At 38.0% G+C, this 23,752-nt stretch overlaps 1 protein-coding gene across 2 annotated transcripts in view; it reads right to left on the minus strand.

Moving 5' to 3' along the window:
* LOC111058344 overlaps window positions 1–23,752 on the minus strand; it is a 347,637-nt gene that overhangs the window by 15,197 nt on the left and 308,688 nt on the right. The window contains exons 1-2 of one of the 2 annotated variants that reach the window (XM_039427187.1): window positions 17,236–17,377; window positions 8,959–9,192 (exon numbers count right to left, since the gene is read on the minus strand). In XM_039427187.1, the coding sequence (XP_039283121.1) occupies window positions 8,959–9,192; window positions 17,236–17,277 (276 nt within the window). In that variant the 5' untranslated portion in view covers window positions 17,278–17,377. Of the gene's footprint in view, window positions 1–8,958; window positions 9,193–17,235; window positions 17,378–23,752 lie in introns of those variants that run through there. The other variant, XM_039427188.1, reaches the window with a different exon arrangement.

Here is a 23,752-nt window from a genome sequence, read left to right on the forward strand (position 1 = left end):
CTAATTAAAAAACTTGTATGATTTGAAGCAGTTGGTATATGCTACCACTATTGCAACAACCACTGAATAATGCTCATGCAGTATTTAAAAAGTTGGTTAATTTACGGTTTAATTGTAAGTTACTCCAAAAGTAGTACCGAGAAGAAGGTTTTTAAAATTTTATTCTCAGAATGGAGGCGGGGATAGGTGGTGTCAGTTAGCACTGATGTTGAATAATACCATCTTAAATGATTTCTTTGGAGACCAGATCTAATAATACGGTACTTGTCACTTTATTGAACTTTACACTAGAATAAGTTACAATTACAACGTGTTAAAACTCTACAATTCAAATCAGAGTTTGTAATTATTATCCTCCAAAACTTCTCTTGGGATGAATGAAATAGTTGTTTTTAAAGAATATATTCATTATAACTAATTGTGAATTTAAAAAAAATATGAAGTAATGGATAATGCTTTTCTTATTCGGGAGCTATCAACTCCACGAGCCGACTAATTGGGAAGAGAAAAACTTGAGTTCATGATGAGTTATATAAGCCTTTTTATCTTGATTGATTGACTTCAACGTTGAACATCTTCAACTTCGAGAATGGTATTTACTGGTGTCAACGAGAACAACGTTTAAATTTACAAAAGTATATTTCTTTCATTTCTTTTATCATTTGTATTTCTTGCTTGAAATATCATAACAAAGTGGTCTGCAGTTGGAGGAGCGTAATGAGAATGAATGGTCGTTCAGAGTAGAGGAAGGTCGGTGATGGAGAGAGGGGATACAAATGCAATAACGGTGGACAGTTTTAAAAGTTAGACGAGTTGGGTTTCCTTGCAAAAAGCTGCTGGGATGGAAGAGAGTAGATGAGGGAAGAAGAAGAGGATCATAAGAAAGCTGAGAAGAGCACAACAGTGCGGCTTCAGAAAAAGATTTGGATTGGACAAAACACGTCAAAGGAATAAAAGAGGACACGGTGATAAAGAGGGACAAGAATAAGAACATGCTGTCAAACATGGCGACGAATATTACCAGAGCAACTTTAAATTGACCCGACAGCAGCTCCCTCCGAGTCTTTTCATCCCCTTTAACTTGTCCGTGGGATGGACCCGAGCAGCCAAAATTACGAAAAGGAAAGGTCCTCTTTCTCACTTCCGTTGTCCTTTCTTCATTCCATCCTTCACTATCCCTTTTATCCTGATTGTTCCAGGACATCTCAGACGGACTGGCACCGGTTCTCAATTTTTTATTGGTATTTTCCTATTCAAACCACCCTTAGTGACGTCTGGATAACGGAGTCCAAGAAATAGGGGAGTTGAGGCTTAGCCAGCATAGCAATTTTGTAGAAACGAGAATACATCTTCCAGGAATAATGACAGCGTTGACAAACCAACAATAAACTATTATTGATATCCTTTACCAAATTAGGCTATAATTGATATGGTTTTAAATCAAGCATAGTGTGAACAAGGCACTTGGATAGCAATTTGAAAGATTTCTTACCAATGAGGAACGATATTATATATGAATCAATATATATTATTATTTAAATATACTATAGAATATTATATTATAAATTATATTACAGTACATAAAAAAGTTTCCAATGATAGTTCCTATACCCTTACAGATTTCACAAAATTTCTATGATAGATTTTTACAAGATACCAATGAGAGAGTAGAATGTAATTAACTTTACTTTGATAAATTATTTTATTCTTATAACAATTGGAATTGGAAATTTATAACTTATTCATGATAAGTAAATTTCATTCAATTAAACACGTATATAATTTGGAATAAGAATGATAAATGCACTTTTATTTCTAGCTAGGATTACTAAAAATATCAAGTAGAAAGAAGGGCGTTGTTTACTCAAAGAAGCTACGAAAACACTTCTCAAATGTAGAAGATGCCTGTTGATGTGTAGAGCGACAATGCTTACCATTATTTAAGGGTCTGTTGCGCCTCAAACAAATAATGGGCATCGATTGAATCGGTATTCAACCTGTTTCCAGGCAACAACAGCATTCTGTTTATCCAATTTGAGAAATACCAGCCTCCTTACAAATCGGGAAATCGACATATATTATTATACGTGCAATCGATCAGCTGGTTATTATAAATAATGTGCGCGGAGAGGAGAAAGCCTTAAATTGGAGTTGGCCTGTTGATACGAGTCAATAATAAAGCGGACGACGTCTTTTGAGATTCCGTCTCACCAACCAGAATCGACATCGTAACAAGCAGTTTTTTCTACAGGAGAAGGTTATTCGTCTTTTTCTACATTGTTTCCGTAGTCGACGACATAAATATACAGGTTTGCGGCTGATTTCCGAGGTGCATTATAATGAAACGTAAGCAGAAGCCACCTGTATAATACGAAATGTAGTCGAGCTGATCGGGGGTCGCAGCGTTATAAATTTCAAACATATAAGCCCCTAATCAAGTTAATAGAAACGCGATTATAAAAGCGGTATGTATACGCAGTAAAACGCGCTTACAATACGTCGGCATGGTAAGGCCAGCAGGAGAGATGGATGGAATATACCACATGAATAAAAGATGCTGTGAGCACGATTGCTATTCCACAAGTACCAAAACGACTTGTTTGCCTTATTGATATTTTGCTGGTTCAAGTGAGAGAAGAAGGAAGATGTTGAGGATGGGTGACTAGGAGATAAGGAAGAGAGCGAAAGAGAAGAAGGGAAAGGAAGAGAAGTGCAGGTGAAGTTGGCGATATTTTAATTGGGAGATGTTGGCCCTCGCGCCGTGGCGGTGGAGGCATCAGAGCAAGGAGGCCGCCGCCGACCACCGATCGGCCATCTTGCTGCAAAGAGGAAGAAGAAGATGGAGGTCGGTCCCTGGTTCGAGTCTCGAGAAACTAAACCGAAACGGAGGGATGGGTGTTAGTTGTTGTACGTGATACCTGTCATCTGCAAAACATCGCTCTAAATAATTCCCTCCCATCCCTGTACACAAACTCACTCACACTGCTCCCTCTCACTCACTCACATCTACACACTCTTCATCTCTCAATCATGCTTCTCTCATTGTTAACTCTCCTTACTCTACCTACGAAATTTACGCATTTCCCACCACTCGCACTAAAACGCTATCTCTATCTATTATTGCCTTCTGGCGCTCTCTCTTATTTGGTTCATATAATACGAAGTCTCAAGCCCTACTATATTTTCTATGGTTTATATTTCTATAGTGAAGCGTGTTCTCCCACCAACGTTGCCGGCAAGAGAGGAGGAGGGGTCACAAGTTCGTTTATTTAGATAATTATATTCGCTATCTGAATAAGGCATCGCATTCCCCCATCTCGCAATCTGCTGCTCGGTCCTCCTTCGCCAACTAATCACAGAAACGTCAGGCCAACACTTGGCTTGCACTCGTATTCAAATTTTGATTGAGATCTGAGGCCTGGTGCGCGTCTTCAGCACCCACCAACCGCCAACTGCCAACAGCCAACCAGACCCACCAGCTCGCTACCACAGGTCAACTGCACGGCTCACCACTGACAGCCCATCACCAAAACGCCCAATTACACAGCACACATTACCTTCTCTCTTACCAGCCTTTCAATGATTCTGCCCATGGAGACGTGATAAATTGCGATTTCACCTACTAACCTATCAGTTCCGGGTTCAGGATGAAGTACCTCGTCATACTATACAGTTAGAATGTCATGAAAATTTTCAAGTAACCTATTTCTATGTTTATTTGTATAAATAAATAAGAAATTGTAATGAAGTACCCTATAAAATAAGTTTTATTATCAAAGTTTATTTTATGTACTTATAGAAATTGTTTATATTAATGTGTAAAACTTTGTATTGTCTATTTTGATTTGTATTTTCGATATTATGGCAAATAAATTTGATTTGATTTGATTTGATTTGAATCCTTCCCAATCCAAATATCACATTCTAGTAGAATGTTTCATGAACTTTCTTTTTGTGAATAGTTTGTGTTTTTCGGCAACTTTCAAATAAGGATACACAAAAACGAGATTTCTGAATTTGAAAACTCCATGATGTGTGTTAATTTCAAAACTGGAACTGTGGAAGTTGATTAAGGTATATTAGACAAGATAATAATGGGAGAATGAAGTCATAAGCTGTTTGGTGAAACTCAATGTGACAAATCAAATTTTAGAGAAATAAAATCCTATAGCCTATTCAAGAAATAATGTACGAATAATCGATTTAGTAAATTGAAGGGAAGGTTGAATCATAGTGTAGGCCATACACATTCTCCTTCAAAGAGAAATTAATTTGAGAATAGCTCCAATAAACGTAGTGTATTATTATTTCCAAGATGATTTTCATAATCAGTAGAAGATGGTAATACATATTGTATTATCTATGAGCAAGTTTGTTAATATACTTGTTCTCAATGTCCCATAAATCATGCAATATTTGAATGATGTGATGGAGAAAGAAATGTGAGTTTAATTATTTAAGAAGTAACGACGGAGTTAACTTGGAAACCAGGCAAGACGGCACGATGACAAGCCAACGTTTGAAAAGCGGTTAGCACGTCACCTGAAACGCATATGCCTGCACCAACCAGAGAGGTTTTGAAGCACGCGTTGTTGACAAAGTGTGTGTACATGTGGCTGGCATCGCGGAACGCTGAAGCCTGCGGTTGTGACGCGCGGTCAATAATTAGTCGCGTCGAAAACGCCGCAGACCCTTCTTCTTCGTCTGCTTTACTTTTTCATACGCTAGCATAACGATTTGGGATAGCAGTTTGTGCTGCCACTGAATCCCACATACTACCACATACCTCACCACATGCACACACACTCACATTCCTCTCCAGCACTCTTCCGCTCAGCGTTCGCCCGCAGACTTCCTTCTAATTAATAATGCAGTGAGAAGACGGTTAACCACGTTCACCCACCGTCGGCACCTGAATTTATCTTCAATTCATTGGAAAGCAGCTAGGATTGCACGCGGCTGCTAAATGAGAAGCGACTTATAACGGCGGCGAAATTATATTAGCGTTAGTAGAAACCTGTATCTGCGGTTGAATTATATTGAGATTACGGTGAGTTGTGGAGAGGAGGTTGGAGAAAGGGTGAAGAAAGAAGGGGAGAGTGTTACCACACTATGATCTACTAGACGAGTAAAAAAGAAGTTTTGAGGAATAAAACAAGTTTTGAAATAATTAAGGAACATGGAGTAGAGGCAGACAAATCTCCGAGTAGACAAGAATGTATTCAAATTATTAGAAATTGTAAAAGAGAATGCAAATGCAAGAGCTATGCAGAAAAGATAACATGTTGTTTGAGAGTAATAAAGGATAGAGGCAGGAAATCGAAAAGGATACAAGGAAAAGTGTATGTCTAGTTACACAATGGTCGATTTTTGTCGTACGATTTTTGATAAATTGAGAATAGCTTGTCAAGCAGATCATGTATATCTGCACAAAGCATGTGTTTGCCAAGTTTGGTTCAATCTGGTAGAATCTATAAGAACAGTAAAAAATCGAACGTCCAAGAATCTATGTTTGTGTGTGTTACACACTCATCGATTTTTTGCCGTCCTTATGAATTCTATCAGATTGAACGGAACTTGACAAACATAATTTGTTGACATCATCTGTTTAATTTGATCTAATTCATAAGGACGGCAAAAAATCGTACGTCCAAAAACTGATGTGTGTGTAAGTGGCTCAACTGAGACTTTTGAACACCAAAACTGGAACAAGATTGGCAATAGGCTTGATTAAGTGGAGTTTGATATTATAATCATTCATAACTTCGTTCTTCTCTACGATTTATAAACAAGAAGTCTGTATTTAAAACATGGAAACAGAGGAATTTTACTTGGGAGTGAGAAAGCAAAACTTTTGGCAATTGTTACAGTGAGTAGTCACTTAATCCGTTATAAAATCAGTGAATAATAGGATGAATATCCAATGTCCTATCACCAATATTGATATCAACCCTTGAACTGGAGATAAATTGTTCTTTACACATGTGCTGATCAGGTATCGTATATCTTATGCTAATCGAATAAGACTGTTGAACATCATCAAACAAAGACACGGCAGGATATAAGGCGAAGTCAATTAACGAAGTTTGTAATTTACATAGAGCATCTTGTCAGAGATTGATCTTAATTTGAATCTCCTTTGTGTTATTACGAGATGATACCAATTCATCTTGGGCATCTCTGGAGGAGAATTAGTTCACCACAATCTGTTATATCAATTTGCATATGTTTTCCAGAAATTTGAAAATTCATAATTTATCTTTCTCTCCTTTGAATACTGAATAAAATCTTTCCTCTCTGTCATTTGTAATACGCCGTTTCACACAATTTGCCAGATCTTTCTCTAGGTGTTCAATGCCTCGAGTTCACACCCATTATAAGACATCAACAAGACGCTTAATTTCCATTTAAATTGCTTCTGAGAAAATTAACACGTTTGAACAGCAATTAAATTCAAATATTCGTTTTAGAGAAGACGAATGTTTCCTGTGATGAGACGGGAAGAACTCATTGATGTGCACAGATGTTTATCAAGATTGAAGTGGATGATAATAATAGGCTTCACCAGATGCGGAAAAATCTGCAGCCTTTGTGAAGCATGATTAAGTATCAAAATCGAAACTACCATAACGAATTCTCCAGGTCAGTGTAATGGAAATGAAAAGTACTCTCAAGTCAAATTTAGTCATAATATGTTGTTTGTTGATTTGTAGTAATTGCTGAATTGAAACCAATTCTATAAAATCTTCTATCAAAACATCCACTTCAATTATCTTGCTTTGAAATAAACATAATTACAGAAATTGCATGACTGTTCAGTAGAATAATCCACAGTATTTATTATGACAAAATAATGGTGGACATGTCTATTCATAAATACATCAATCTATTCAAGAATACATCAATCAACATTCTGCTATTCTGCTATTCTGCTATTGTGTCAATTAAACGCCAATTTATATTGATATCATCTGAATTCAATCTTCCCTCTCCACATCAGCCAATATTTCATAGAAAACATCAATATAGTGGAACAAATTCTAACAGAGAGTGATATTAGAGTTGTTATTGAAACTGGAACATACTAGAATGTGAGACAAACCGAATAAGACTATTCACTCTTAAAATATATGTAATACCTATAGTAGGTGAATTTCGTTAAAATATGAACTTGTGAATCAACTTTTGTATAATAATTGAATATGATTCTCACATTCGGGAGAATCGAATTGAGTCACATTCGGGACTCGTATTCGCCATATTTTAAGTCCACAGGAAAAATCTCAGTTGCTATAAATAGGAGTATTCCAATGAAATACAGAAAGTAACACAGTAATTCCTGAGAAAGTACCCCATAACCTCTGACAACAATAATCTACTACCGAGCCACACACCTAGCATGCACGCATGAACAATTCGGCATGACAGTCACGAAGTTTGCGGTGGATGAAGCGAGCAATCGACATTGTTTTCAAAGTGCTTTATCATTGGCTACGATGAGTTACAGCAGTAGCAGCAGCAGCAGCAGCAGCAGCCGAATTCAGTTGAGGCTGAGGTATGAAGTGTTCTGGGCGAGGCCTTCTGGGAAAGCCGCAAGGCTATTTCATCGGTGTCAACCGAAACGACGTTTTCTTCTGCGTCCATTTCCGTTGAGAGAAAATCCCAGCACTAGCTTTTCCCGTCGGGAAAAACCGAGGCATAACCGGAACACGGCGACTGACACACGATTTATGGCCATGCAACCACAGACACTACTATAGTTGTCTCTTTCTCTCACTCGCTTTGCCCTACAGACGTTCCTCCATCCTTGTCTATCTGTCCTAGAAGCTCAACGCGCTGTCAACGCCTCGCACTTTGCCGAATTCGGCAGCACCTGTTGCACGCTCACAATTTTTGCACTTCTCAAAACTTGAGAAAAACAGACAAAACTTCGCCCGGGAGACTCTGTCTTTTTGCTGTAATTTATCATCGTACCTAACTCAACAATGAAAACTAACTGAGCTAGGCTGCAGGGTGTTTTGCGCTAACCAGAGAGGATGCGATAGTTTGTCACTTGTATTTGGAACTTTCATGTTTTTCTCATGGATTGTTTGTTCAAGAAAGATTGTTTCTGAAACATGTCTCACGAGAAGCAGGCAAAAGAAGAAATATTATTGTTACAAGGCTTATTGTGCTTCCAAAAACTAGTCAAATTCAGGTTAATGTTGAATTATCAAGTCAAATTCATTGTATTTATCGTGGACTACCACCATAGATTTCTTCCTAATTGAGCAAATGAGGATATATTATATTGAATGTCCATAATGTTCAATTGTCATATTGCATAAATAAATAAATTTTGAAAGCTCACACAACAATAGGAAGCAATAGGTGCCATATGTTGAGAGGATTATTATCAACTAGAATCATTATTCAAATAAATGATTATTACTTTCGTATCACACCCTATTTGTCATATGAAGCCCTCTATCACTATATAATTCGTTAATGGATCACTCAAAGCTCGGGTACATTCTGTGATTAGCCCATTACAATATTTAATTATCTGCTCATAATTTCACTGTTGGCAATGAGTTGAAAGCGCTGCATTCCAGTAGTTCAGTGGAAAATCTGTTTCTTTCATTAATTATACAGAGAAGGAATATTGATTATATTTGATATCATATAATATGATATCATACCATAATATTATATTCCGGTTGTGTCTCAATGGGGAGGATATTATTTTATATCCCTTTCAGAGAGCCGACAATTATTTTGTTAAAACATCGTCGATTTATGTAGTTACATCACTACATTATACTATCGTTATTCAAATTGCACTGAATCTTCATTCTGATTTATAATGTATCATAATTTGTAAAATTCGTTGGATAATTATCAATACTGCCATTTTATGTAAATTAGTGCCTCATGTTTATCTTTTTTCATTGATGGTATGATGATAGAGTAACTCACAGGCATGGTGTCGCAGGTCTCCAGATCGAAGAGTGGAGCCTCCGAGCAGTCGGCGACCTCGTGGAGGAAGGGCGGCCGTGGCGGGGGCGGCAGATGGAAGGAGGGTGGCGGCTGGGGTGGCCCGGGGCAGTCACACTCGCTGTCCTCGCTGTCCATGTCCCACACGGCCGGCTGCCCCGTCTCACCAACCCCCATCCTCACCCCCACCCCACTGCTCTGCTCCTGATGGCCAACCTGCAAAATCACATTCGACTGTCAACATATTTCCACTACTGACATATCAATATTGCTATCATATTATCACATCACATGAGTGACATTGTATTACTACAATGATTGCATCACCATATTTCCACTATTGACATTAATATTTTTATAATATCATCACATCACAAGCAGTCGTTAGGTCATGTCAGATGCCCTGAAATTGATCAGCTTGGATCTGAAAACTTTGACACCAGACCTGAGCCAGCCAGGTCACTCGATGTTATTATTATTATCATCACAAATATAATGTCAATCACATAACTGCCATTATATTACTACAATTTCATTGTATCACTACAATATTTTCACTACTGATATCAACGTTGTTATCATATTATCACATCTCAAATAATAACAATCACATGATTGTTATTCAATCGCATTCTCATCATTGTCATTGTACCTACAATAACTGATGGTTTGTGGTGAACTATTCAAAATAAATAATTTCAAAATGCATGATTGATTGATACATTGGAGAACACATAATAATGCTTGTTGTATGAAGCAATGCTGTGTGGCATATTAATCCAGAATGATGCAGAAATGAAACAGTCATGATCGCTTGAAATATTGGTTATAGAATAACGCTCATTATCTAAAATGTCATGATCAGGCCACGGTCGCCAACACATCATAATTGTGTGTGTGTGTGTGTGTGTGTGTGTGTGTGTGTGTGTGTGTGTGTGTGTGTGTGTGTGTGTGTGTGTGTGTGTGTTTGTTGAAAAAATGCATGATAATCTAGTCATCATTATAAAACACTGTTGCTCAATAAATCATCTCATTTGTATAGTTCATATAAACTATGTACAAATCCTCTGGAATGAATGAATAAATAAATAAATGAAATATTGCTGCAATGCTGTTGTTCCTGCAAGTATCAATAGTCCACCAAGGATCAATACCAAGGATCAATAATAGTGAAGGTAGAGTGACACATTGTTGCCTATCTTGTGGTATATAAAATGTATTTTGATATCATACACCAGACAGTAAACGAACAGAAAGATTACATTGTCAAGTGACAACTGTCTGTAGTGCAAAGAAATAGTGACATAATGTCTGATACACAAAAACTAATTTTTGAAGTGTTGGTTGTTATATCTGAGATCCATCTCGAATAACAAATACCTTACAGGGATAAAAAGCATATAAATTGAGTGTTACAGAAAGTTTATTTTGAAAAGAGTGAGAATTTGATACAGATGAAATCGAATTACACATCCTTTCTTAAAGTTCCTTGGAGCAACAACGGACAAACTTCCCACACCTATCGAACGCTGAATTTGAGTTTGTATGTCTGGTTGCTGGTGAATGTATCATATTATTGGATATTGTGGTATTACCCTCAATCTTTCCTGTTGCATTATCGTTCAGCATCCACTCTAGCGAATAGAGTTTGGTTCTGTCAATGATCATGAGATCATAATATGTTTCTAATATGATTGGGATGACTGAAAAGACTAACAGTAATCTGCTCAATATATGAATTCTTCAGTAAATCTGTTTGTGTTTATTTACCGACGCGTATACAGCTTCTGTTTTGGTGTTTGTATGCGAATCGGATAATAAACTGTTGAGAGTATTGGATTACCTGCCGACTTGGTTTTTTGGCATCCGCACAATATAGTCATCACCTTTTATTGGCCCAGATGCAAGGCAACAGTTACAAGAGGGGCGGCTTTTCGAAAAGGTAAGGTATACCTGATTGTCGGACTACAGAAAGGGAGAACGCATAAAAGAAACTGTGTTCGTGAATGAATGAAAACAATTTCTTTTTTGAGAACGGCGGTTTCCGCATGTAATACACTTAAACAGTTAGATTTGTGCGTATTCAAAGAAAATACTTTGTCGGCGGACCTCCTTTTCTAGCTTTTGATATTTTCGGCAGCGGCTCCAGCCCTACAAAGGGCGCTCTGTATCTCGATTTCGATTTGTGACGTTCGTACCGCAGAAATTTGTTATCCCCACCTTTGAAATTAAGAAAGGGAACGTCGCACAAAAGACGCGGCCTTGTGAATAGGCAGACCGTGTTCACACTCTCCGCTCCAACAGACAGGAATTTCTTCTCTTCTAGACGACAACATCCATTCTACTGCCAAATAAAGATAGGCGACACATTCGCAGGCCAATGCTTCAGAGGGGGACATCAAATCTGAAAGAAATTCTCTGATAATGGTTGATATTCCAGATACCCAGACTAGCAATCCAACTCCAGGTGTCTCAATATATAGATGTTTCCAAACTGAATCGTGAACATTTGTCGAATACAATCTTGGAATGTTCATCGATGTCGTGGTGTCGCCCTACATATTGCTCAGGCAATATAATAGATTGCTTCACAAAAGAGCTTGCGAAGAAACTGCATTCAATTGTACCGAAAAGTAATGATTCATTCTAGGAAATTCATCAAATCATCAAAAAGTATTACATAATGTAAAAATACGCCCCGTTTTGATGAAAAAACATTCCAAGAGCTTGGGTAGTGAGCTCTTACTATCAATAATAATTATAATAAGCTCAGAATATTCAGAATATGCTTCTATCAGTGTTTACATCAAAATTAAATGAAATTATAATTATCAATAGCTCATGCATGATATTATGATGAAGTTGAAGTGGAAGTTGGTTCAAGTATTAGCTAACAAAATCTGTCATTACCATTATATGCCTCTGTCGTGTTTTATTTTGATATAATTAACTTCAATCTATTCTAAATAATATCTCCACATTACAGCTATAATTTCCAAACTTTCCACAATTAACGCTTTCAAACTTTACATCATTCTGACAGTCTTGTATAGTTGAACTTGCTTTTAACAAATGTACATCATGCGAATTTCATCGATGTTGGTGGATGAAGACAGTGATTCATTATTTGAATTCTGCATGCCTATTCAATGTCTGTGTTCACTATTTGCATGATTTTTTTTTCAAATGTGAACCCTTCCATACGTTGTGCGAATTCTTCCAGTCCGACGAAGCTAGTCATTCACGCTCTGCTTGCACCGTACTATTTTGTGAATGGAAGAGATTGTTTTGTGCCGCATTTGGACGAGCAGCACAGGTTGTAACGATACAGGCCTGCAATTTGTTTCGGGCGGCTCAGGTCGACGCCTTGTAGTGCTTACGCGGTGCACTTCCCTATGCCTCTTTCCTAGCATTAAATTCAATGACGAGATGAACCGGAGCGAGAGATCTTTTCCGTTGAGCAAACGGGCCAGTCAATACCTGTCTGAGGCACAAAACTCCGGAAAAAATAAAATCACAGTAGTATTTCAGCGCTCAACTTTTCCTTTCGCCTTTATCCACCGGCGAATGCGAAACAGAAACACACGACTCATCCCACTCTCCTGCACACAATTTTCCGACGTTTTTCAAGAGCGGAAAACTACACTCAAAGGTCGCGCTCTCACCTCTTTCACTCAATCGCTTTCTCTCTGTTTTCGCGCCAATCCTTTGAACTCTCTTCCCAAACATATATTCCCTCTGTTTTCATCTATTGGCATTTCTTTTTCCACTTTTTACACGATCAAAAGAAGACGTGTCTTAGGAAGAAACTATTTTTCCAATTATAACTTTTCCCATTCCAAACTCTAAATGAAAGGCGACTGCCATATAGGGGTAGAAGTGGTGCCTGTGTAGTTGACAAACACAACAAACATACAACAGTCCCCGATAGTTCTAAACAGTAGCGCACAGTACTACAATGTGTGCTTCATTTCGAACAAACAAAACCTTCACAATTTGAGCGTATCAACTTCCGATTCAGTGATTCTCAATTGTTTCTTTTTGTATTTGTCATTTGTACTCTCTACTCTATACACTTCAGTACTTCAATTATTAGTACTCCAGTCTGTAATACACTTTGTAAATAAATGATAGGAGAAGGGAAATTATTAAAAATAAACCAGACACAGGAAATACTAAAATAATAAATAAAAGTCTACAATAGCTTGCAAAGGACGGAGAATGTTCTTAGAATAGTTTGATCGTTTGTCGAGTGATTCAATTAACTTCATCAATTATATTCATTCGTTATACTGACATTCAGTCAGTGTAGAATTCACAAGTGGTGTTGACAATCCAACTATTGAATTTGACTCCAATTTCCCAATTTCAACTAATTCAATCAGCATTCCCAGTATCAATGCTGCTTTGTGAATGTGTAAATTAGAAACTATATCCTTTTTCAAATTTGAGCCTTGTGATTAGAACATTATCTGACTAGTTGTAGAGAGAGGAGAGTTCACTGGCCAGCAGAGGAGTTCGAATTTCATTTCAAGCCAGCAACAATTACTAGGGGGGGAAGTGTCGATAGGTCGTCCGATGAAGAAATGATTGGGAGGGTTGCCTCTCGGGAAGCAGTAAGCAGCAAGGTGTGGTTTCACCTCAATGAGAGAGGGGCAGAGGGGAGAGAGACTTATCTTTAATTATCGGCAACCCCAAAATGCACACGCTGATGTCAGGTGCTCGCACGCGCATCCACGCAACACGGCCAAGATCCGTAAATAAGGGATTGGATGTGACAAGGTCTCCAGGTAGATGCGAACCCCACTGGATTCGTTTCGCGCCTGCACTTCACCATTCGTTGACCCTCCCACGGATTTAGGCCTACGGCTCCACAACAACATCCTCGCTACATCCTCAAAAACATCCCTTCTTTTTTCCAACAACCCTCTTTTTCCTAGGTTTCTTCTCTTTCTCCCTCACTCACCACCGATCAACTCCTTTTCTCCGTTTTTGGTCCTTGCCAGCGTCTACAACTACAAAACGTCTTATTGTGCGCACAGCCGTCCTTCTCATCCCAGAAGAGGGAAGCTTGCCTTTATGTATCATTATAGTATTCCTGACAACAAAACACGTGTATTTCGTCCGTAAGAAATCTTTGTGACTTAACGTTTTGGATAATCGATTAACAGAACACCGTAAAAAAGGAACAAATCCACACAACGCACACACGCACACATCCACACGCGCGCACACACCATATGAAATCGCGCGATCACATCCATCACTCGCACAAACACCTTTTCCTACAGGAAAAATGTAAAGGGGACTCTAAGCAAAATTGATTTACGTATAGCGTGACTGGAAATCCAACGTACAAACCAAAATCTACAGTTCCTAGCAGCTTTGATGTAGAGATCAAAAGATGTAATCTTCAACGCTTCACGATTACAAATCTTGAATTTATATCCTATCAATGGAGAAAATTTATTTCAATCGTTTTAGAAATTCCAGGAAGCATTGGAGAATTAGAAGATTCATTCACTGGGTTTTCAATGAACTAAGGCAACAGATGTCACCCACATGCCTTCAAAATGAGAAACAAGAAATTTGTTGAACAAAGTAATATAATACTGGTCAACTTTCACTTTTCAGTCTCAACTAATTCTCTTTGTTTTACCTTCTTCGCCATGAATTATGGCGGATTAAACTGTGTTCTCTGGAAGGTTATGATAAAATTAATTTCTTACTCAAACAGAAAACCAAATTTATACGACAAAGGCAAGACACAGCTGTCTGATTTTTACAGCTAGCCATGCAGGAGATCCCATAAAAAGTGCGATACCATCTAGAACTGCACACGGTTTTATTGAGACATTCATTATAATTTTCGGCGAGGCAGATGTTGCTGGGCCGAGTCAAGGCTGGTCACTAGCAAAGTGTGTTAGGGTGCCAGCAGCCAGCAGCCAGGTAGGATAGAGCCATATCTCGATAGATAAACATCACGCCAACATCCCAAACGACGGGCCATAAAGATTGTCAAAATATTGTCAAGTGTCACAGAACAAACAACACAAAAGATGCTTCTCAGGGTCAACAAATAGGACACAAATTAAGTTAAGGTGAGCAGCTTTCAAGGATCAATCATCGAAATCGCTGCACTCTACACCGGGTACCACTATAGCCTACCATAAATAATATATTTTCTCTTTCAGAAAGGGCCCACTTATAGTGCTTGTCAGGACTGCATGATGAGATATCAGTTTTGATCATTTAGATGCTATGTACTTTACATTCCAATACCAGAGTTCTGTTCCAGATGGTTCTTATCAATAGGCCGTCAGCAGAAAATTTAACAAAGTGGACAAATTTTCAAGGAATTCATCATAATTTACAGAATATAATTGGTCAATAATGTTTCAACCTAGTTCATGAAATAAGATAGCCCATAGTTATTTATATTGTGAGTATCAACATTACTTGAAAACTGTACCTTTCTGAATGAATTGGTTGTTTTATTTGTTGACAAGAGTTGGTTCTGAGTGCCTGAATCACACAATATTATAGTGAAACATAGTAGTCACACATCAATATTGAACTGAAGTACATTCTGTCTCATGGATTGGGAAATTATTTATTTGCCGAATCTGTGGTGATTCAGAAGATTTTTTGAAATTGTTGAATCAAACTTGCTTTAATTTCACGTAAATAATTTCAGATAATTTTCATCCGGAAAGTCAAATCCAATCACCCAATCAACAAATGAGCACTCTTTGAAAATACACAGGTGTATTTTCCCTTCCATCGTGGATTTAGCTCTAATTCCACTTGAATCATGAAGCTGTCGTGAATCGGGAAATTCCACTTTGAATAAATGTGGGAGTACTTAATGAATAGTTCGAGTCATCAGTGAGACTGACAAATTGTCTGCTGAGGTTGAAAGTAAAAGCACCCTTCTCGGTCTACATGTGTGGGAGAGTATTAGCTGGGATTTAAAACCCGACTTTGGTAAAATAGATTCGCAGCGAGGAACAAGTCGAAGATGAGAAAAAGCAGAGGTTGAACGTTAGGTGAAAAGGGCACGTGAAAAGTGGATGAGATTTGGAGCAAGTGGGACAGTCGGGATTTTCTAAGCGAGAAAATAAACTAAGTGAGCCACTAAAGAGCATGTGTGGGTGTGAGAGAGAGGTACGAGTAAGTGAGAGAGACAGGAGAATTTGACAGTGATGTTCGCAAGCTCTACTGCTGTGCGCTCCACTCCGATGGAGCTTTCCTTCCACAAAAGCAATACCGTTCCCTTATCACTATCCTTTTTCGTTCACGTTTCCACTTCAAACATACGCACGCACGTACACGTACACACATACGCGCAGCTTGCGGCAACAGCTAACAGCGACTTAATCAGACATCCACAAATATTGCCTTTTCTGTGATTACTACCTCCACATAGTTTGCCAGCCCGATTACCATAATCCTTGTCAGTGTCGGATTAGCTCCCCCACCCCTCCACCCCATCCCATACATATGCAGCTTCGTAAACAAACACGAAATTGTCCTACGCACAAAAGCATGTTAAGTGTAATGAACGCACGTCCTCGCCAGCTGCAAAAATTACCAATTTTCAATTTCTGTTTTGTTCCAAAGTGGAACAATTTTTGCACCTTTTAATATATTGCTATCACTGGAATCCGATAGTGAAAATCTTGGTAGATGGCTCTAGTATCAAATCTCTACCCACTTTCAAATAATCTTCAAAGACATCTCAGAGCCAGATATTGATCACTGTTTAGATTGTGAGATAATTGGCTGAATAAAGTAGATCTAAGTTAGAATCAATAGAGTAATAATAATTCCATGTTGAGAATGTTTTGAAATGATTATTCACCAGAAAGAGCAATAACAGTTCATTGTTGTGGAGCTCCCACACAAAAAATAACCAGCCAGTCGATGGGATAAAGAGTATAAAGAATTCCATAATCTTGAAATTCTGTCAAAATTGCATAGATGTAGCATAGAATGATGGTAGAATAAAACATTTTTCTTCAAATAGATCTTTCAGCTAAAATCTTGAATTATCTTCTCCAGTAGCCAACACAGCAAAACCATGTTTAGCACGCTTCTTATCGACATTAATATCATGTGAGGTTGAAATGAAACCACAGATATGCATAATATACTTTTGTAGAGTTTTGTGATCTAATAATTTATTACTGTAGCGATTAAATCACTTATACTGATTCAATTGGAAAATTTATAAATTCAATGGTAAAAACTACTCACGGTAATATACATCAGCTTTAGGATGAGAATATCCTGCATCATCTTTTGCGTCTACCTCACAGACTTGGGTATTCAACACAAAACAGCACAAACGACTCTAAAAAATCACTTCCACTGGAATCATTTCTTCCCGACATTGTGAGAATATCACATACATTTGACCAAAAAAATTATAATTAAAAAGTTTGACAATGCACTAAGCTTGAGACTTCAACCCCAATGAGAGATGAATGTTCTGTTGTAGTTATGAAAAGAAGTGACGGTTCTCGTTTCGACGGAGATGAACACGAATGACAGTTGAAAAGTAGAAGATCCGCGTTTTGGTGAGAAAGAGAGACGAATTGGCCCGGGTGTGGCAGGGCTGAGCACTGCACTGTACTGACACTGACTGCTGACTGATGCAAGGGCAAGGACAGCCAACTACAACGATGAGTAGTGATGTGGAAGGGCAGGCCTTTCAACTGTTTAAAACTAGACCCAGGTAGGGATGCAGAACGAGTGAGAGAGCGCATAAGAGATAGGATGTATGAGGAAGAGGGAGTCAACTATAGTTCTTTAGATATAAACATAGTTGTGAAGGGACGACGAATTCGAGGGACAGAAAAAAGATTGAGTTGGGAACCTAACCTAACCCAACCCCCACCACCCAGCTCAACTAATAGCCCGATAACGTGTTAGATGGCGAGGTGGGAAGACCACATGGGCACCCTAGGCGAGGGGAAAATAGTTCTGGAACAGTAGATCTGTCCCTGAGGACGAGTTGAACGTCACGGGTTAATTGGGTGTGGAAATTTATTCCGAGAAGAATAGCTTCCAAAATGATGTTGTCAATCTTCCAGCAGGCGGCCATCCATCCAAACGAACAACAAGTTCTGAAGGTGGTGAGACGTTTTCTATGCCAGCTATTCAGTCATCAATAACTTCTCAGCTTCTCCAGAAGAATTGCGGGACATCCCGGTTTGCTATTCAAGACGAGTTGACAATACATCCAGCCAGGACAAGAACAATGAGCTACCGCTCGCTCAACGCAAATAACACCCTCAATTGGTCCCACCATTCAAATGCAGCAAATAGCGAACCCGAAAACAAATGGAGTGTGGAAATGCATATTGTGAGCGAAAGGGTGTTCTGTTTCAAGGTCAGTGAAAAGAGTTTGTTTTGCTATAGTTTCTTCAACATTTCTATTTTTAAGCTGAGTGAAGACAATTCAAAATATATTGCAGGGGACAGACGATGCAACAATAGGAAACACAACAGATAAGACTGATCTCAATAGAAATGTTAAATCTGCTCTCACATGTGGAGGACATTGTTGTATCTTAGTTTTGCATTTTTGACATTCAATCATGAGCTGGCAAAATGTTTTCAAATTACCACAATTAATAAAGTGAAATTGATGAAGCCATTGGGCAAGAAAACATTGTACGGTCCTTAAAGGCAGAACGTATAGAATGGCTGGGTCATGTGGCAAGGATGGGTGAAGAGAGAGTCCCATTGAAGATGATGGATTAAATGATGATGGGAACAAGGAGAAAAGGAAGACCAAGGCGGAGATGGCTGAATGACGTCCTGGGCGATCTTCGGATGCTAGGAGTGGCAGACTGACTACGAAGAGCCCAGGAAAGAGAAGTTTGGAGGCATTATTTAGAGGAGGCGAGCCAGGACTGTAGAGCCACATAAAGTAAAGTAAGTACAATTAATAAAGTTCTGTGGCAACACAGCATTTGATATGAATTTCGTTAATGAATAACACGAAGGTATGTTTCGCCTGCTTTGTGTGCGTCATAGGTTAAAATTCACAGAAGATGAGGTACAATATCGGTCTCTCAGAGAGATTTTTGGGTACCGTAGAGCTTGATAATAATTAAGAAAGGGTTGGTATTTTATGGTATGCCAGATCATATTGCATCAGTTTTTGCATCATTATCTGCATCTTGTGGAATGTGGTAGTATTCCATATAATATGGAATAGGCTACCTCAAATTAGGAGTTCTATCACAGACAACATATCATAATAGAAGCTTCATATTAATCCATATCGTCTAGCTTCGTAGACTAGCTGTTTTATACGAAACCATCTTGATTATTTTTCTTGAAGGGAAACTTATATAAACAGAAACTGTCAATAGGTAGAGGAACGAAAAGAAAGTTTGAAAACGATTTTGTGAGCGTTATTTGAAGTGTTTTGAATGAGAGATTTTGATTTATTGTTTTTTACTAAGAACCAACAGCAAAAGGCGGACAGCTCTTGAACTAGTAAGAATAAATATTTTCTTGGACGGATGAAACGTTGTCAAACAGTATTTGAAACATGGGGATCAAATCCCCCATGAGGGGGGATGAGGGATTCTATTTGACAGTATTGACTTTCTGTCCAAGTTGATAAGTCTGATTAGAAAAGCGCCACAGATGGGTCAGAGTTTCCTGTCAAAGAATAATAAATAGTCATTAGATGGAAAATTATTAGGGTTTTTCAAAAATCAAGGTAGACTGATAAGATTGAGTTTGAAATATCTATATGTTCGATAGAACAGGAGGGGACTGCATCAGTCGATAATTCATAATGATCAATGTTCAAAACAATATTGAAGAGCATTACAAATTCTAAAAATAATAAAATAATTCATGTTGGAATGACTGAATCTTATGATGTTTCAGAATATTATAAATCAAAAAGTTTTCCCACATTCTGATAAGTGATGAAACAGCGATTAATATGATCGACCACTGATCATGTTGCGCCTAATCGATCGCTCAAGTACCCATTTTTCAATAATTCATATCAAGGTTGTGCGCTAAATTCTCTCCAATTTATCAATGGAGACTGAAGCTTTATCAAAAAAAGGTTCCTCTATAATAATTACAATAACATATGGAGGATCAGTATCGGAACAACTTAAAAATATCAGCCGTATGTCATTAATAAATTATAACAATAGCAATGTCATTAGTAATTCATAGTGAGAGCTAGTAGTTTGAAAATCACCAGACATTTGTCCAACGCTTTTATTACAGGATACTTTTGCAATGTTCTGTGGCAGCCGAGTGGAAATAAAAAGGGTTTCGACAAAACTGTAACATATATCTTCTACGGTGAAAGGCGATTCCACAATGAATAGCCAGTCATCGCATGGCTTGAGAGTATGGCAGAGCAGGAAGTACAGTAATAACAGCCGAAGATGAGAGAAAATGTGCTTTATGCTACAGGACAAATTCCAGCTTAATAGTTGGTATCTGAGAACTACCGCAATCCATATTGACAGATTCAGCAATAATAAATTCTGTTAAAAATCGGCCTTAAATCCAAGGGTATTATCGGCGCGACGATATCCCGAAAGAGCACAAGAGGAAAAGTGGAGTTACTTCATCCTCTACCGGTAAGGTTGTTAGTGGTTGCTGGAAAAAGTGGAAAACTTGGTGGAAGGGTGGGGAGGGATCTTGCTATTGCTTTGGAAGTAGGCGACAAGACAAGCAGCACCGGGGGATCAGACGTAATGGGCCACTAAGTCCCCCCCCCACCAGTCTTCCTCCTCTCTTCATTTGGTTCGGTATCACATCTTTTCCACCTCAACCCTTCCTTCCTTGCTTCTTCGTCTTCAAATCCTCATCCACCGGAGGAGTCGAGCTAACGATCAATTTCGTCGCTTCCTCCTTGCCAACATTGTTCCAGACGTTCGCATTGCATTCGATTTTTAAGAGGCGCTCTGCTTTGTCACAACTCGCTGCAATAAGTATCCGATCAATGTGCTCCAGAGAGCGGACCGATTTCTCTCATGAATTCCGATCGTCTGTTTCCTATCGTTCATGGTTTCATTTTTATGTTCGAATCAAGACTCGGATAACTCATCAGAATGCCAATACCAACTACACAACACTTTAAAATAATTTATTAGACTCTAACAAGCATAGCCTACACCAACGTCTTCCAATATCTATAATTATTAATTAGATAATTTGGCTTCTTTTCACTTTCCTTGTAGTCCCTTCGAGTTGGCGTAGTGCTAGTAGAGTGAAAAATATATAAATTCCCATATATTAGGAACAAAAATTCAAGTGCAGTGAGTGGAAAGAATGTGGTGCTCTGTAGAAAGCAACTAGGACTAAGGATTTCACTGGAAGATTTTAATATTGAAAAATTATTTTCAGTTCTCAGTCATTAGAACAAAATCTAGGTTTTTCTTGAACATGATTTGTGGCTCTGTCAATAAATGAATAGATAGTATAGATGTCATAGTCATGTCATATTCTCCCTCTTATTACAGATCCAATGTTTACTCAGTCTATGCTCTTATCGTATGGAAAGTATTCGTCCATTGTGCTAGAAGAAATTGATCGCTAATGATGCTATACACCGTACAAAATAACTTTTGATTTGGAGGAATATGCGACGCTGAGAAACGGAGGGAGATCAGCCAATTACAGTGATGGATAGAGTCATAGGTGGAAGCGCAGTTGCCAACTTGTCGATTAGAATCAGTCAAGCCAAAGCTTGCAGAGAGGAAATTTCATACGTTTGCAATTGCAATTATGATAAATTTTACTTTATAACTTTTCAAAGCCCTCCTACTACATACTTAATTGATTAATAACCAACACTCATATTAAAATTGTCTGTAATGGGCACCTCAACTTGAAAAATTGAAGTTTGCTTCCAAGTAAGACAATTTCCAATAAAAGTAATACTGTACTTTACTAATACTACTAGTTATATTACTAATACTTTCTATTAAACCGGACTCTCCTAGCGTGATCAAGACCAAAGTTTGGAGAACCTTATTGAAAACATAAATTTTTACTTATTCGCAAAGCTTCAACCGACTTTAATAAATAACCTTCATCACATCATACCACGCACAGAAATACTTCCTCACCGCTTTCAAAATGATTAGATGAGACAGAAATGATTCAGTCGTTCCCTATCCATGAGAGGGTTCCAACCTCAACAAATTACATGAAGAATTTGGTTGGACTTAGAATGTAATCACGCAAGTCACGAATGTCATATCCGTGCAATCTGGGTCAAAACAACCACTAATAAAACATTCAATTCCTTATCTCATTTTTCAATTATTATTGTGAGACTTGCAAAATTCATTTCTCTACGAAATGAAGAAAGACGAAGAAAGCAGCCCAGAAGAGAGAGTAAAAAATAGAGATTGAATTCTATTGATTGAACGATGATGTGCTCAAGAACATTTACACAATTCCTTTGTTGATCTTTTGGTATAAAATCTATTTTGTGATATAACATATCAAGCTTATGTTATTGAATTCATCATATACTTGGACATTAAAACTATTGTGGTTCGATCTTTCAAGAATCGATGATTGGTTCATATCATTATTCCGTTATATAAATTTTGAATAAGTTTTTGACATTCAATTCATCCATTATGATAATAGATGAATAATTCAATATTTATGGAGAATGCAGTAGATATTATACTTACATTTGACTCTGATCTACAATAGCTTGTGGTAGAAATCGCAGATTCTGATTCTGGACTCTGCTGTATGCTACTATGACTAGTAGGCATGTTGTGACTGAACATAATACAGTAAGTTATATTATGCCTTTACTCTCCACTGGTACGTGACGTATACGCGAAGTAGTAGTCGTCAACGTAATATGTAGGAAAATATTTAGAGGCAAAATGAATATTGAGACTGCTTCAAAGCCTCAAGTAACTTTCACGGTTGGAAGAATAATCTTGAACAGTGAGAGTAATCAACCAGAATCTAATATTACACACGATATTCTTATTTAATTCATGGGAAATGAAATGTGATTACTTTCGATTCAAATAATGAGAATAGCGTGTTATTATGTGAAATGAATTTCCAGGAACTAAAAAAAGCTCAAGTACCTAATAGTAAGTCCCATGATCTCCATCCAATCTCTTTTGGGAGAAATTCATACATAGAAAGATGCAATAAAATATCTTTTGAAATTACTGACAAGTCAGACGCTCCTTTATTAGGCGAGGAAATTTGTTCCAGAAGAACGAGAAGCGTGGGCCTCTTTAATAGGACTGCAAACTTGTTCCGTTTAGCAGATCGTATAAACTGAAAACACAAGCACCCAAAACCTCATCTTAGTGGACGAGGACTACATCCCATCCTGTTAATGGAATTTGACTGCTTTTTGCCTTGAGAACAGTGCTGGCTTGTTATGAGAGTGTTACGGCAATGTTAACTGTCAGTTGACACTTGGCGCATAGTTGTCGCTCTTTTAAACGCCCTTGAAAAGGGAAGAAGACTCCTGCTGTGTGCTACGGTCAGACTCCAACCACTCTGTAGGAGGTTTCGACGCTTGGAAATGGACATCGCAGCCCAGTTCATAATAACTATCCCATACAAACACCTCCGTTCATCCATTATTATTGCCATTTATCTCAATTAAATCAAATGACAACATTCAGGCTGTCAATTACGAATGAGATTGCAGCTAATAGGAATTGAAAGCTAATAATCCTGATATTTCTGAGAATAGAAGCTGTAGGACCAATTCCAGGAA

Source organism: Nilaparvata lugens, chromosome 4, assembly GCF_014356525.2.
Source record: "Nilaparvata lugens isolate BPH chromosome 4, ASM1435652v1, whole genome shotgun sequence".
NCBI lineage: Eukaryota > Metazoa > Arthropoda > Insecta > Hemiptera > Delphacidae > Nilaparvata > Nilaparvata lugens.